General features: G+C 33.8%; 2 protein-coding genes across 3 annotated transcripts in view; both read left to right on the top strand.

Annotated features, from left to right (window-relative positions):
* The first annotated feature begins 2942 nt into the window (after window positions 1–2942).
* LOC112513658 (NAC domain-containing protein 21/22-like) lies at window positions 2943–5295 on the top strand. Its single transcript, XM_025119992.1, has 3 exons — window positions 2943–3111; window positions 4335–4600; window positions 4818–5295. Exons 1-3 carry the CDS (start codon window positions 2943–2945, stop codon window positions 5256–5258), a joined length of 876 nt encoding a protein of 291 aa, XP_024975760.1. The 3' UTR covers window positions 5259–5295.
* Window positions 5296–8279: 2984 nt separating this feature from the next.
* Window positions 8280–15672, top strand: part of LOC112512088 (putative lysine-specific demethylase JMJ16) — an 8977-nt gene continuing 1584 nt past the window's right edge. Inside the window, exons 1-9 of one of the 2 annotated variants that reach the window (XM_025117891.1) lie at window positions 8280–8450; window positions 10088–10343; window positions 11012–11083; window positions 11756–11833; window positions 11901–12344; window positions 12872–13093; window positions 13613–13771; window positions 14950–15306; window positions 15425–15593. In XM_025117891.1, coding sequence (XP_024973659.1) covers window positions 10092–10343; window positions 11012–11083; window positions 11756–11833; window positions 11901–12344; window positions 12872–13093; window positions 13613–13771; window positions 14950–15306; window positions 15425–15454 — 1614 coding nt within the window. In that variant the 5' untranslated portion in view covers window positions 8280–8450; window positions 10088–10091 and the 3' untranslated portion in view covers window positions 15455–15593. Of the gene's footprint in view, window positions 8451–10087; window positions 10344–11011; window positions 11084–11755; window positions 11834–11900; window positions 12345–12871; window positions 13094–13612; window positions 13772–14949; window positions 15307–15424; window positions 15594–15672 lie in introns of those variants that run through there. The other variant, XM_025117890.1, reaches the window with a different exon arrangement.

The following is a 15672-nucleotide window of genomic DNA, read 5'->3' as shown; positions in this document are numbered from 1 at the left end:
TGTTTTGTAAGACTTATTTTATAAGAACAAACAATAAGGTGTCATATTTAAAGGTGTTGTAATAAGTTTATAGTGCGTTTTTTTGGCATCGTAACAAGCATTTTAGGGTATTTTTATTAAAAAAATATTGTATTAACTATTTTATAGGACATTATTTGAAAAGAGTGTTTTATAAGGAGATGTGTTCATATGATACTTCTTAAAAATGTCTTATAAGATAGCTAATACGACATTTTGTATTAGAAAAGTTCTACATTTGTTAAGACGTCCAAAAACACTAAATAAACTTTTTGCCACACTTTTAGATATGCCATTTTATTGTTTGGTTATATAAGTTAAAATTAAGTCCTAAAGCAATCGATTAGAACACCTAAAAACTATTAGCGTCTATAAACCTAATGTGTTGTAATAGCGTTTGTTAATATATCTTTAATAGGTCTGTAGATGAAAAATACAAGTGTACAATTCAAACTCCTGATATTTTACACTTGTGTGAAAAAGCTGATCAGTTTATTTGAACTACAAGATCTTGAAGAAAAAAAAAAATATATATATATATATATAGAGAGAGAGAGAGAGAGAGACTTGAGATCATGTGAGATCAAAGGTTTTTCGTGAGACCCGTAAGATCAATTCTCAACAATTGAATTAGATTTAAAATCTTAATATTCATAATCACAAAATTGTCACGGTACTTCTCAATAATCACAAAATTGTCACCGTGCAACTTTAGACTATTAGATTATTAGCTTATAAAGTTGATCAATGAACATAAATTGGTCTTACGAGTCTCACGAAAAATCTTTGGTTTCACGTGAACCCAACCCTATATATATTATATATTATATATATATATATATATATATATATATATATATATATACTTGCATTAAATAAATAAGAAATGGTTATGGCAGAATTAAAGATTATGAGGTATGACACTCTAATTTGTTTACATCCTGAATCTTTTTATAAGAATCTTGATAGACAAATTATTGGGTTCATTATAACTAAAAAGAAATCACAACCTCATTTATAGATTGGAGAGAGAATGTATAAACAATAAGAACTATAAATTAAATATATTAAACCCTAACCTATGGCTTAATTTTCAATCAAAAGGATGGTAGCATGGTACTATGCTACTATTATAATATCTTAATTAGAATAAATAAGATCAACAAAGATTTAATTAGCTAGATACTTTGGAAATAAAAACCGATCTTTCATTCTTGTCCTTTTTTGATATTATCAAAAGATCGAAAACATGGTTATCGATCGATCATCATTCGGTTTTGTATAATAGAATGCCACATGCAAGTTCTTGGAAGATTGCTTTCTCTAATTAAGTGGATAATATTGGTTCAGTTATGTGACACCCCCCTACCTTTTGTGCCCTAAGCATGTGGTTATTGTGCATTGGAAAAGAGGGGTTTCATAAATTAGATGTATCTGCTAGATCTTCTTCAGCACAATCTGTTCAGATGCTTTCAATCCAAAAATGTTGGTTTAATATGCAGTCATTAATCAATTTAAACTTTGATATGTTATGAAACTTCAAGTGGGTTTGATTCTAATCAAGTGCTAATAAGTTTTTGATACTAAATTCGAAGGTCAGAAGACTTGAAATCTGTTTGATGTATATATATCGAGGGGATGTTCTGCATCAATCGATCTCATGAATTCCTAAATTAATCGAGTCGTCGAAAGGGTTCACGCGGGGTCATGGTTATACAAAGTTATATAAAAGGATATATGAAAAAATTAAATTCAATTTTTTTTAAATCTGTGTACAGAAATTTTAGGGTACACAGTTGATAAACCCTAGCCATGGGATCAAAAAACAACCATCATAACCTATAATTAAAGAACAAATAGAAAATAGAAAATAGAAAATAAAAATAATAATAATTCATAAAATTTAAATTATATATATATATATATATGTGTGTGTGTGTGTGTGTGAGAGAGAGAGAGAGAGAGAGAAGAGATCTAAGTAAATTACAAGGTATACAATGAAGTAATTTATCCCGTGTCATAAATTAGTAATTTTTAACATCATCAGAAAAAATAAATTTTCAAAAATGGTATATTCTTCAGGTTAAATGTATGTTCACGAAGAATATTTGTTCAGAAAATAACGCCATATATATAAGATTTTAATTTTTATTTAATAACTTTTAGTTTAAAAATCGAAAAGAGCCATTACTGTGGATTACACATGTCGATCTCAATACTTATTGGTAATGGCCTAAATTAGGAAAAGAAGTCGGTGGCGAGGGTTCAAAAGTTAATAAAACCGATGGATTAATCCATCCGTATATTAATTAGTTACCACGATCCGTCGGTTTTGGCAATATTTTATAGCCCCGGCCCACATTTCTATAATCCCGTTTTTATAATGTAACGAAGCCAATCTTTAATTATATTTTATAGTCTCACGCCATTAAAAAAAGATGTAATTGATATCGACAATCGAAAGATGATGAGATCAGATCATATATCGAGCGAAGAGAGTAACAAATACGAAGAGGATTCCTTGTGAGTTTGGTTTTTCTTGAAAGTTCCCCCCACCATAACGATAACGCACAGTAGAAGCATAATCATAAACAGTTAGAATAATTCTACTAATTATTGTTAAGGAATTATAGGTGGCAACCTACCTTTCAACCTCATCTCCTTCTCTCTCCTCTCTCTATATATACAATTCACAAACCATTGTTCAATATTATATACACATAAATCCATATTAGCAACAAGTACTTATAAAGCTTTAGATTGGACCATAGCTATATTCCCTCTTCACCAATTCCTATAGCTTGCTTGCTTGCTTGCATACACAAATCTGTATATATGTATATATGATATAGCTTTTTTAAGACATAATTTTTTATAGGGGTTGTGACCCAGTTGATTCTTTTGGGAAAAGAGTCTTGATTAAGATGGGTTTGAATGATATAGGAGCAAAGTTGCCACCAGGGTTTAGATTCTACCCAAGTGATGAAGAGTTGGTTTGCCACTATCTTTACAAGAAGATTGCTAATGAAGATGTTCTTAAGGGTACTCTTGTGGAAATTGATCTTCATATTTGTGAGCCATGGCAGCTTCCTGGTATATATATATATATATATATATATATATATTTATCCCTTTGTTTCTTTCTGCATATCATCCCTTCGTCTTCATCTCTGATCTTTAATCTCTAATGGAGGACAAATGCATGTTTTGTGAATTAGGTATTTAATTAGCAGACAGTGAACATGCTAGATAGCAGTTCAAGTAGACAAGCTAGCTAGCAATCATAAATTCTCAAGAGGCACATGGCGTAGTAGGACCATCGTGATCTATATAGTTAGCTATACCATCTTTTCCAAGAAGAAAGTTAAAAGGAAAAAAGAATCACAAAAATCATAACTTTTTGCCCAAATGAACTGATCTCGATCCAACTATACGTACAGGTTCGATCGCGTGATCATACCTGTGATTGCTGACTCCATCATCAGTAGAATCACTATCATCAAATATCTGAGTTTATGTGTGTGTTCATCTTGGCAATCTTTAGTTTTCAGCTTCATATGTTATATGACCACAATAAAGCATATATCTGGAGCTTAATTTGTTGATGGTGTTTTCTGGGCAAAGTTAAAATCACCCTTCTTCAATTTGGAATCAAGAAATCTTGTTTTTTAGCCTCCCCCTCCCCTAAAATATCTTATCTTTTAATGGATATGACATTTAATATATATATATATATATATATACACACACACACATATGTATGTATATATATACATCTTAATCAAGAAAATTATTCCTTTTCTTGAGCAATTCAAGATATATTTAATTTTCTAGAGTGAGAGAATGGATTATTATGATCACGGGTATGATTAGATAAGTCCTGATGGAATGTTGGCTTTGATGTAGTTCAAAGTGTACAACTTCTAAAGCAGTGGTACAAACTATTTAAGCACATATATACCCAGTCGGTGCATTTTTATATATACATACAGATTCTCTCTCACACATGAATGGTACTGCTAATAAGGACATATTCTGATATAGACTTCGAACCAAAACTGCATCCTTTTTTAGCCTTTGATTTGCATCTTCTCAAGGAAACCACATGGAAACTGGAAATCCTTGTATTCCTCATCCATCTACAGTCTCCAAAGTCATTTTAGGCATTAATTTATCGTCCTTTTCAGCTTTTTAGCATAAACCCTACTGATAGCTATATTTCATTTTCCATTGTCATTTCTTGTGGGATAAGCTCTTATCTATATAATATATGATATATGATTTTCTTTTGAAATCTTTTGTTTTATGATCTAAAGAGGTGGCAAAACTCAATTCGAGTGAGTGGTATTTCTTCAGCTTTCGTGATCGAAAGTACGCAACAGGATACCGCACTAATAGGGCGACGAAATCCGGATACTGGAAGGCTACAGGCAAAGATAGAACAGTTATCGATCCGAAGACTGGTGCCCTAGTTGGGATGAGAAAGACTCTTGTGTTTTACAAGAACAGAGCTCCGAATGGGGTTAAAACGGGTTGGATCATGCACGAATTTCGCCTCGAAAACCCTAATATTCCTCCCAAGGTTGAAATCTATATTCCATAATACATACATATATGTAAATGTATATGTATATATACACACAATGCTCTAAAATAAAGGAATTTAGTGCTACACATTTCATGTTCAAGATTCCATTTTCTTTCTCAAATTTGCATAAAATTCTTATCGTTTTCTTTAAATTGAAGGATCTGACAATCTTTTCTGTTTGCTTTGTTTTTGGTTGAATTTAAATTGACAGGAAGATTGGGTGTTATGTAGAGTATTTTACAAAGCAAAAGGAGAGAAYAGCAACGAATTTAACCCACAAAACAACATAATAAATAGCTATATTGCTTCACCAAATACAGACACTACATATCCTCCCACCACCAGTGATGATAACCACCCACCGTCTTGTGGTTGCTACCACCAAATCACCACCAATTCCTCCCATCAAAATCCACCCTTCCACCACCACAACCACCATCACCAATACGACTATAACCATCCTTCTTTTCCGCAATTCTCCAGCCTGAAAGAATCTACAAACCAAACWACTGTCGTATGCTCGAACATCAAGTGTGATCAGAATGATCAGGAATCTGGGTTGTTTTCTGATTTTGGTTTCGAATTTGGAATCCCTTCCCCAATTGGATTTGCAGATGGTGATAATGAAGACAATGGCATAGTGTTCTTCTAGTACTACTTGATTATGTTGATCAAGTATTAGGTATAGGAAAATTAAACAGTAAAAATTGCTCTCATTTTATTATTTGTGATACATATTGTGTTCTATTTTTTTTTTCTTTTTGGAGTTGAAAGTAATGCTTTGTTGTATATTACAAGTATATATATATATATATATATATCATAGAAGGTTTGTTGTAATGTATACATGATCGATGAAGCTTAAACATTGAGTTATTTCTCTTTTTATATGCGTAAAAAGGTTTTATATATATCAGTGCTTAATTAAGTCGTGAGTTTGGGGTATCGTTGCAAAAAATTGTAGGGACGCGAAGAACAAGTCATAGTACATGAGATATAAACCATTTTCTCAAGAAAATATGAAATAAAACAYGAAGATCACGTTACTTTATGCCTAGCTATATATGTAACCATTCATCATGAGGCTTATACTACTTCAATTCTATTCCTGTGTATRTATCATCATCTTAACGTACAATTCACTTGATGAAAGATGGGTATGAGCGGGCCAAACGTGGGACAACAGTTTTGAGATAAGGGTGGATATAGGACCCCATGAATGAAAAAAAAGAGGAAAGATCCCCAACCCTGCATCTACGCGTTGTTATCCCTAGTGTCACGAACCCATTACTAGTTGAGTTATGTACAACGTCTTGGATGCATTCACAAATGAATAATCTTGCTTGAGAAAGTTATGAATTCACTTTACTAAAGCATGTATGACCACATAAATGTATATTGATCAAAATAAGGAATCTTGGAGTGGTAGAAGATTATTTGGAGACCATGAATCTTAAAGAACACTAGACTTCTTTAGAACTCCCTATAATACGTAATTCAGAGGATTTAACTTAGACGATTTAAGTATACACATAGTGAAATGTTGGTTGAGACGTATTAATCATGACATTCATTTCCAACTTGTTCACGACACCCTCATTGTATCTTCGTTTTCTAGGGTCATCTATGCGTTTGTCTCAGCCTTTTATCCCAAATTTTGTTTTCTACTGGTTAGAAGGACTTTTTTTTAGCTAGAATCGATCTATATGTGGTATCACTGAATATCGTCAATTTKGATCTTGTTGTAGTTCTGTTGTTACTTTTATCTTGATGGAAACAAGCTACCATCGTCTATGTGTTTCTTTGGCCCATAAGGCTCATCAGAAACAAAGATGGAGGTCTTGTCCATCATCCTACACTACTAGAAAAGGATTTTTAGTAATGAACATCAATGACGTATTCTTCCATCACTTATTMACCAGCAGATAAGATGACAAATTCGTCTCTCAGAGAAACTCTGTTCTCTTGTAGTGTCACCACCATAAAGAACCATCACAGGAGATCTTGCGACCATCGAATAACGATGGTCGAAAAAAACAACTTAAAACTCAAAGGCCTTGGTGTCTTTATGTTGCATGCTCATGGTTTATGACTTTCCATATTCAATATTTGGAGCATAAGACTTCAAAACTCTGCTTAAAGCCCAATAAGGAAGGATAGTGGCCCATTTAAGGTTGGMCTAATGGGCCTTATTCAACAAACTTAATTAATGAAGAAATCTTGTTGTATACATAAATAATTACAAACCCAACCCACCCTTCAATCCTATCATTATTCTTCTTCTTTTTGATTTTTTTATCTATTTATATGTACCATTAGATTGTTATAAAACAACAATAAAARATAAATAAATAAAAGAGGGAGATCGATGACAGGGGYCAACGATRRCGATATGGAGAACGAACAATAATGGGATGGCCAGGAGTGACARTAGAAGTAACTTTTTTGGACAAAAAAGATACAAGTAACCAATTTTTTAAAGTTGAAGGTTTATTTATTCAATAAAAAAAATTCAAAAACTTAATCATTTAAAATATGAAAGTTTAATAGTTTATTTATTCAAAAAAAATTATRAACTTAATAATTCAAAATTAATAAAGTTGGTTGGGTTTTCTGAAAAATTATTACAAAAAGAGAGAATAACATTTCGAGATACCTCCCAATTCCAATCACACTCTTCAAAAATCCTATTCACCTTCTATAAAAACATAAATTTAYAATAATAAATAAATAAAATAATCAGATACATAAAATATATTTGATTGGATGGACAAARAAGAGACAAAAATGAAATATGACTGACATGTTATGTTATCGGCTTTAAATCGATATATATACCGCAGCATCGCTCGGGTAGCTTACTAGTTTACAAAAAAAAAAGCAAGTAAACTGGATATGGTGTTTATGGTTCGTTGAAAAAACACTTTTCATTCATGCAGTTTTGATATTAMAAAAYCGYCATCGTGGTTTGCAAAAATATTCGTATTTGGCTCCATGCTTTAACGACCGTTAATTTTTTTGTTAATTGACGACAATTTCATCATTTTATCAACTTTTCTATATGTTACCCAATTAAAACCAAAAATACAAAAAGCGATTTTGATTGGATGAAATATATAACAAAATCAATAAAAAAGCAAAAAATGGCCCACTTTTAAAAATTTTAACGGTCGTCATAGGGAAATACCAAATTCAGAGGTCTTTGCAAAYTACGATGATTATCTTGYAATTTAAAAATTGTAAGGAYAAMAAGTGTTATTTTTACAAACCACAAGAACGAAATTTGTAGTTTACTCATTCAAAAGAGTAAATTACGTTTTTAATCCCYATRGTTTGTTGAAAATTTCTATTTTTATCCTCATAGTTTTCGATTACAATTTTCATTCATATGGTTTTATAATTAATTACTTTTTTCATTTTTATGATCTATAATTTTTTTTTCTTTTTTGTCCATATGGTTTAAAATAAATTTATGTTTTAGTCTTTTCATACTAAAGRTAGTGTTTTRGACTCAATRATAAAAATAGAAATGAATTATAAACTATAGGGATTAAAAACGAAATTTTGAAACCATRGGGACCAAAAACGTAATTTACTATATAAAACACAAACATCATTATCGGTATTCGGTGGTATTCTCATGAAAACTGAAATACCAAATTGGGCCAAAGGGCCCAAACTCTAACCATGTTTCAGTTCTCCCTCCCAATCCCAAGTCCCGACGTCAACTCCATCGCCGTCGTCGACAGGTCCGCCATCGGGTCCGGCATCACTTCCGAACCATCGTCTGGATGGTATTTTAAGCTAACGGACTGTCAAGTTTCGAACACTKGATAACATATTCGTAAGTACTTCCTCAACATAGGCTGTCGAATTTTTGTTCTCCGTCGGTTTTGCATCAGTATCAGAAATTTTCTTAAATAACGAAATTCAATCAAATCTATGTGTGTTAATGCGGAAGTTTGAACTTTGTTTAGAGTAGCTCTCGATTTGATGATGAATTTAAACCTATTTTTCAATTTAATTTGGATGAGAAACTTCAGGTTAATTAGTTTGCACCAGTATCGACGATAAGGTTATAATAATTCGAAACAGATGCTCATATAATCACTTTCAATGTTGTTATTGGAATCATACACCTATAAGTTCAAAGTTGTAGGTTGTGAATTCAAAGCTACGGGGTTAGTCTGGTGCTTTGGGCTTTAGGGTTACAAATGGTATCAGAGTTGGTCCTTGTACCATCTCGCGTTCAGCATGATGAGTGGGGAGGGGGTTTGTAACATCTTAGGCAAATCACWCAAATCACACATTGCTGATTACGAGGAGGACTTTGGGCCGGTATATCAGGAATTTAAGTGAAAGAAGTTTATAACAACACGTCCTGCATGGATACAAAAGTAGATTGGGGAGCTAGCTTAAAGTTGCGGACTATCAATAAGTAACTTTCGTTGTGGTTTTAAGTTGAACCTGAACTTAATGGGCCAGACTGTTGGATACAAAAGTAGATTGGGGAGCTAGCTTAAAGTTGCGGACTATCAATAAGTAACTTTCGTTGTGGTTTTAAGTTGACTCTGAACTTAATGGGCCAGACTGTTGCTTTGGGCTATGTGCCATTACAAATGATTGGCAAATTTCTTGAGCTGAAATAACCTCCCAAGTCACTGTTACAAGATATTTGACATTGAAATTTCAATAAGAATGAAGAATGGTTTTTTTTGCTAGCTCATTAATTAATGACTGTAATTTTCGATTGACAAATTCATATTGCAAAACATTATATTTGAACTCATATCAAGTTTCTCAAAAATTAGCATATCTATATTTCTTTTTTTTGTCTTTACGGAAACAATCACTTCACCACAATAGGTAGAGGGCAGGTTTGCATACATCTCACTCTCATACCCCACTTTTGAGTGGGTTTTACTAGGTCGGGTTGGTATAGTTTGGTTTGTGTATTTCTCTCTTTATTTGTATTGCTATCGATTACTCATATTTAGCTTTTTAAATTTTAACATACCATTAGGTTTGCATACATCTTACGCCCCCCCTAAAAAAACCATCTACAGGTAGGTAAATGGATATACTGGTCCCTTTTGGTTTGGTTTCTTTATCCTTTGTCACTTGAAGCTATTTAAGCTCTCTTTCCCCCGCATTGGCTTAGAAACTAGTTTTTTATATATTTTGAATTTCRAAGTTACTTGTAGAAGTTCATGTTCCTCATAATATTTCTAAGACATTTTAGTTGCCTGTCATGATCGTTTTCTCTAATTTCTTAGTATGTAAAGAGATGCATGAAGCTTCTGATAGCATACAACACAACAAACAAATGAACAACAATTTAACTTAATTCATACAGACCCTTAATCTATACAGACAGCTTCATCCATACAAGGCTTACAGTATGCTGATATCTGATCACCTTCTTGCTGGTTAAAATGGCGGCATTAAAATTAGTTTTTTGACCCTTTTCGTATTTCACAGAATAATGCCAAGCGAAAACAAACGGACGAAAAGGATAGACACGGATGAACAATCAAATCCACCAGCTTTTGTATCCCTCACCTCTTTCCTGCTGAAGAGGGTAGAAGGGAATGAAGAACGAGGGTCAACACAGGTGAAACCTTCTTCCCAAGCATTCGATATTGAAAAGCTTCAAAAATCTCTTAAGCGGAGGCCATGGATACTACATGATCAAATCAACCGCTCAGAAAAGTTGGATAGAGAACATCTTGATAAGGTTATCTTTCTTCTTTTTCTCTAGTTTCCTTAAATGGTTGCAAGATGCAATTAGGGGCTGTATGGTTGGTTTTCCATTAAGTCCTRTATGGATAAAGATGTTTGTGTGCATTATTTCTGTTTGTATAGATTGAGAAGGTTTTTGTTYTGRGAGGGTTTTTTCATAGATGGAATGAACATGTTTATAATTTGGGAGGGAAAGGYTTGGAAAAAACTTGGCTTTCTGCATAAAGTTCCGCMCTAGAAGCTTACTGAATAAGCCACTTTTTRTATCATTAAGTCACTACCGAACAGTCACATATAGCTGACTGAATAAGCTGTGAGTCTCATTAAGCTGCTAACGAACAAGCCCTTTACTCAGATTGTCTTGCAGTTGTTGTTTTTTTCTGTCATGCAATTGATTAGAATGTAGAAGTTAGGATAAAAGTGCATCAGGTTGAGAGAGTAAGATGTTTGTGTTTTAAGAGGTGTTTAACTTTGAAGTCTTGTTTCACTTCTTATTGAAAAGAGGTGGTGCTGAAAGCAGAATAAATAATCCTGTTTGTTTTTGCGAACTGATAAATRTTTAAATATGTGTAATTTTCTGACTTATGTGGCGGAACTTAGCAATATAAAGGTGTTACTCTATGAACCTAAATAGCAATAACCGTYGTTACCTCTTTTTTACAGAATAGCTGTGTTGAAAACTCTCCTCCAAAAGGAGTTATCCATGGATGTTCAAGTTGTAATGATTGCCAGAAGGTTTGAAATCTTCCCCKTTTAAAATTGGTTCTATTTCCTTAGGGGGCTTTTGTGTTAGCGGAATCCGGTGGAATTGAAATGACAAATTCCTTTGCCCTGCTTGGTTTGTGGATTTAGTGGAATGGATTATGCTGAATTCCAGGGTTGAGGGATTTGATCATTTTTCTGCGTAAGTCAAGGAATTTGAATCGGCCAATGTMAAGGATTTCATAATTTAATTTTATAAAGATAAAAATAACCTTTAAATCCAATTTAACCAACACTACCACCAGTTACTCACCGCCCACTACCAATGCCACCCCTGTCCTCGTCGCTGTCGCCACCACCTCGGCCACCATCGCCACCCCTAAGACCGCCATCGACGCCCCACTGCCACCCATTAATATTATTTAATTTTATCATTATATATTATTTATAATTAAGCAAGAAAGTATGAAAATGTCATAAATGGGTRTTTTGGTCATTTATCATTTTTCATTACAATTCCGAAGTCATATTATGCGAACCAAACTGACATATTCCATTTCATTTCCTACCAACCAAACGCCTGTGGTCGAACCTGATTCAGTTTCATTTCCAATCTCTTCCAATTCCCATTCCTTTGACACATTCYATTCATTCCAAAAACATTTTACAAACCAAATGCCACCTGATTGATGACTTCMATAACAGGTTACAGCACACTGGCGGCCAGAAGAATCCAATAAGCTCGAGTTAGATTGTGCTCCTGTATTTCACCCAACGGAAGAGGTATATATTCTGATTCTGGTAGTTTTACCGCATTATATTTATGAACRAGCTCAACTTCGATTGGCAGGAATTTGAGGATACCTCTAAATATATTGCCAAAATACGCCCGGAGGCAGAGGAATACGGGATCTGCAGTATTGTTCCTCCTGATTCCTGGCAACCATATTGCCCCATAAAGGAAAACAAAATATGGGAAAATTCTAGATTTCATACTCATGTTCAGCGGATTGATGAACTTCAGAATCCGTATTTGAAGAGAGAACGTAGAAAGATCACTGAGAAAATGAACGGAAATAGAACTTCAATGGTGGAACTAAATAATGGATCTGATGGTTTTCAACTTGAAAGTGGTCCAGATTTCACATTGCAAACGTTCAAAACATACGCAGAGGATTTTGAAGCGTGTTATTTTCAAAAGGAAGGCATATTGATGGACTCTGGGACTCCAACTTGGGAGGATATTGAAGGTGAATATTGGCGTATTGTTCAAAATCCAACCGAGGAAATTCAGGTAGATTGACACCTAATATGTATGTTGAATTATTTCTTCAAATGATCAAGGACCTTGCTTTCACTACGATAAAATCGGCTTTATAAGACGTTAAATATGTCTAAATGTCTAAATGTCCTAATAGACTGCTTTAGTTTACAGGTATGTGTTACGATAAGTTGATCCTAGAAGTTTGTTAGGAAACTTTTGAAATAAAACGTTATGTTGGTCTTTTCATAAGACATTATTTGAAAAAAAATGTCTTATAAATATTAATTGCCCTATAAAATGATGCATTCAGAGGAAAATTCTCACAAGTGTCATATAAAAAAGCTAAAACGACACTTCATTTCAAAAGTGTACTAAAAAACTTGTTATGACACCCAAAAGTGTCYTATAAACTTATTATAGCACTTTTACAAARGCCAAACAATTGTTTGGTTCTATAAACTTAAGTTCTGTAAAGCAGTCTATTAGGACATTTAGACATATTTGGCATCCTATAAAGCCGTTTTGTGGTATTGTTTCTTAAGTTGACTTTTCTTCAGGTGCTGTGTGGTCATAATCTGGAGGCGAATGTTCTTGGCAGTGGATTTCCGTTACCGTCTGATTCACTTGGAGAAGATCAAACCAAATACATAAAATCAGGTTGGAACTTAAATAATACAGCCAAGCTGCCRGGTTCTCTTCTTGCTTCTGAAAGTTATGATGGTTCTGCTGCTTTAGCYCCACGGATGGATGTAGGAATGTGTTTTTCTTCATTTTGTTGGGTGAGATTTCAAACTTCTCTCTTCTTAGATCATTATATATACTTCAGAGCATCTCCAACAGATTCTCTAAAATTTCTCCAAAACAAAGAATCAAAACSTAAAATCTCCAAAAAAGTTATCTTCAACTCCAACTTCTCCATTTTGGAGATTACAACTTTGATTATATTATTAAAATATTTCATACATTTAATAGAAAATTATTTCTCTTTTCTAAAAATTTAGTTTCGGGGATTCTTATTGGTGAAAATATAATATAATAATCTCTCATGGTAATCATTTTTTTGGGAATTTTCCAATTTGGGGAATTTCACTCTCTCCTGCTTTCTCTATTTTGGAAAATCTGTTGTAGCAAAAATTTACCCAAAATCTCATTTTTCTCCATTTTGGAGAACATGCCGGAGATATTCTTATAAGCTCAAAGTTGTGGGTTACCAATTACTTCAACTAGGGTTCTAATTTGGTTTGGAGGTCATTGGGTCAGCCTGCTCTGACTTCTGCTTTAAATTCTTTGTGAAACAGAAAGTCGAAGAGCACAACTTATACTCACTCAGTTACTTGCCTTTGGGTGCGTCAAGAATTTGGTATGCCATTCCRGGTAGATATTACAGTAAATGTGAAGCCGCATTGAAGAAAACCTTCCCCCAGTTACTTGGGCATCCTAAATTATTCCATAARCTGGTGCGTACCAACATTTTTGCCAACCTCAGTTTTACTGTTTGTTAGCAGCTTAATGAGCTTAATGAGATTCACAGCTTATTCAGTCACTATGCGTGATTGTTTGGTAGTGGCTTAATGATATAGACAGTGGCTTATTCAGTAAGCTTTTAGGGGGGAGATTTATGTAGAAAGCCAAGTTTTTTCCCTCCCAATTAAAAAAACAAGCTCCTTCCATTTATTAAAAACTCTCCCAAACAAAACCCTTCCAAATCTATACAGACATATTAATCCACACAGACAACTTTATCCATACAGGACTTAATTAAAAGTCAACCAAACATCCCCTTAGTTTTTACTGTATGCCAACATTTATTTCRTATGCCACACTTAGTATTTCCTGTTTTACTATATGCCAACCTTAGTTTTACTTGCTTTTACTGTTTGTGAGACGCAATGTTCGTCCTGCTTTAGTAGTTTGTTTCATCGCATTGTACCTGTTGTTTGGTTGCACACATAGGCGGATCTCTCAGAACTCTTAATTGATACGACATGCTATTTTTTCCATTCATTCCCTTTCAGACCCCATGAGTTTTCAAATAACATTTTTAATATTAATAGATTATATTTTTATGTATAAATACCTTGTTTTGACCCCATTAAAAAGGTTCGACCCCCATAGATTATAAAATTTATTTATTTTAAATTTTATTTTCTATGGATGAATGTTTAACACTTTTCATATATGAATGCCTTGTTTTCTATTTTTTTACCTTTTCATTTAACTTTTATTATATTTTATATTATATTAATTAATTTCCAACCCCGTCAACAAAATTCTTGGATCTGCCACTTGTGAACTTCCTCAAGTGGTCTTTTGGAGAGTAATCTGGGGTTCCAATTATTCTCACATGGGATCAGAACCAAGGTCCACCACTTTAGGGATTCGACACTCGGGAAAATAATGGTGCCCGTCTAGCCTCTGTTGGAAGGGGCGTGTTATAGTCCTACATCGGCTAGACTTGGACGATTTTTCCTCAGTATATGTGAGAACCTCCTTATCTCCTTAAGGGCTCTTTTGGAAAGTAATTTGGGGGTTCCACGTATTCTCACACTATTCTAACTGCAAATTCAACAATATCCAACTTTATGCGAATATGTTACATATGGATTGTTCATTTACGTTTAAGGACTTGATACAGGTCACTCAACTTTCACCATCCATCTTGAACTCAGAGGGTATACCCGTCTATCGTTGTTTTCAGTATCCACATCAATTTGTCCTCGTCTTTCCAGGAGCATACTCTTCAGGATTCAACATTGGCTTCAATGTCTCTATGAGCGTAAATCTTGCTCCCTTCGACTGGTTACCTTACGGGGAGTATAGTGTAGAAATCTACAAGGATCTTCATAGAAAAACATCGATCTCCTATGACAAGCTTTTAATCGACATTTCTAGAAATACCGTTAAAGCATCGTGGCTCTTGAAACTAAGAAGGGATTCGGAAGAATGGAAAACCGCATGCGGAACCGATGGTTGGTTAACAAGAGCTCTTAAGGTAAACCCATAAATTTGGTAAAGTCAATTTTGGTTCGAATCTTGGAGTAACYGGTAAAGTTACTCCTTTTTGACAGGAAGGTCACAAGTTCATGTGATGCTAACGGTCTTTATTTTAGGGTGCGTTTGGTGTACGAGACAGGACATGACAGTACAAAAACATTGTTGTCACATTGTTCRGTGCGATATTAGGTCGAGACAAGACAGATTATGAGTGGGACAAAAATTCATTTTTCTTGTCCCWACAAAATAGGCGTACCAAAAATCTGGAAGACGGGGTAGAGCAGACCTGAGTGAGACAAAAATGCATTTCTTTTGTCCCACCAAAATAACCACTACTGCAAATTGGTTTTATTAAAATGTCTAA

The sequence above is a fragment of the Cynara cardunculus genome (genome assembly GCF_001531365.2).
Source record: "Cynara cardunculus var. scolymus isolate 2C chromosome LG 5, CcrdV1, whole genome shotgun sequence".
Lineage (NCBI taxonomy): Eukaryota > Viridiplantae > Streptophyta > Magnoliopsida > Asterales > Asteraceae > Cynara > Cynara cardunculus.
This window is presented reverse-complemented; position numbering and strand designations above follow the sequence as displayed.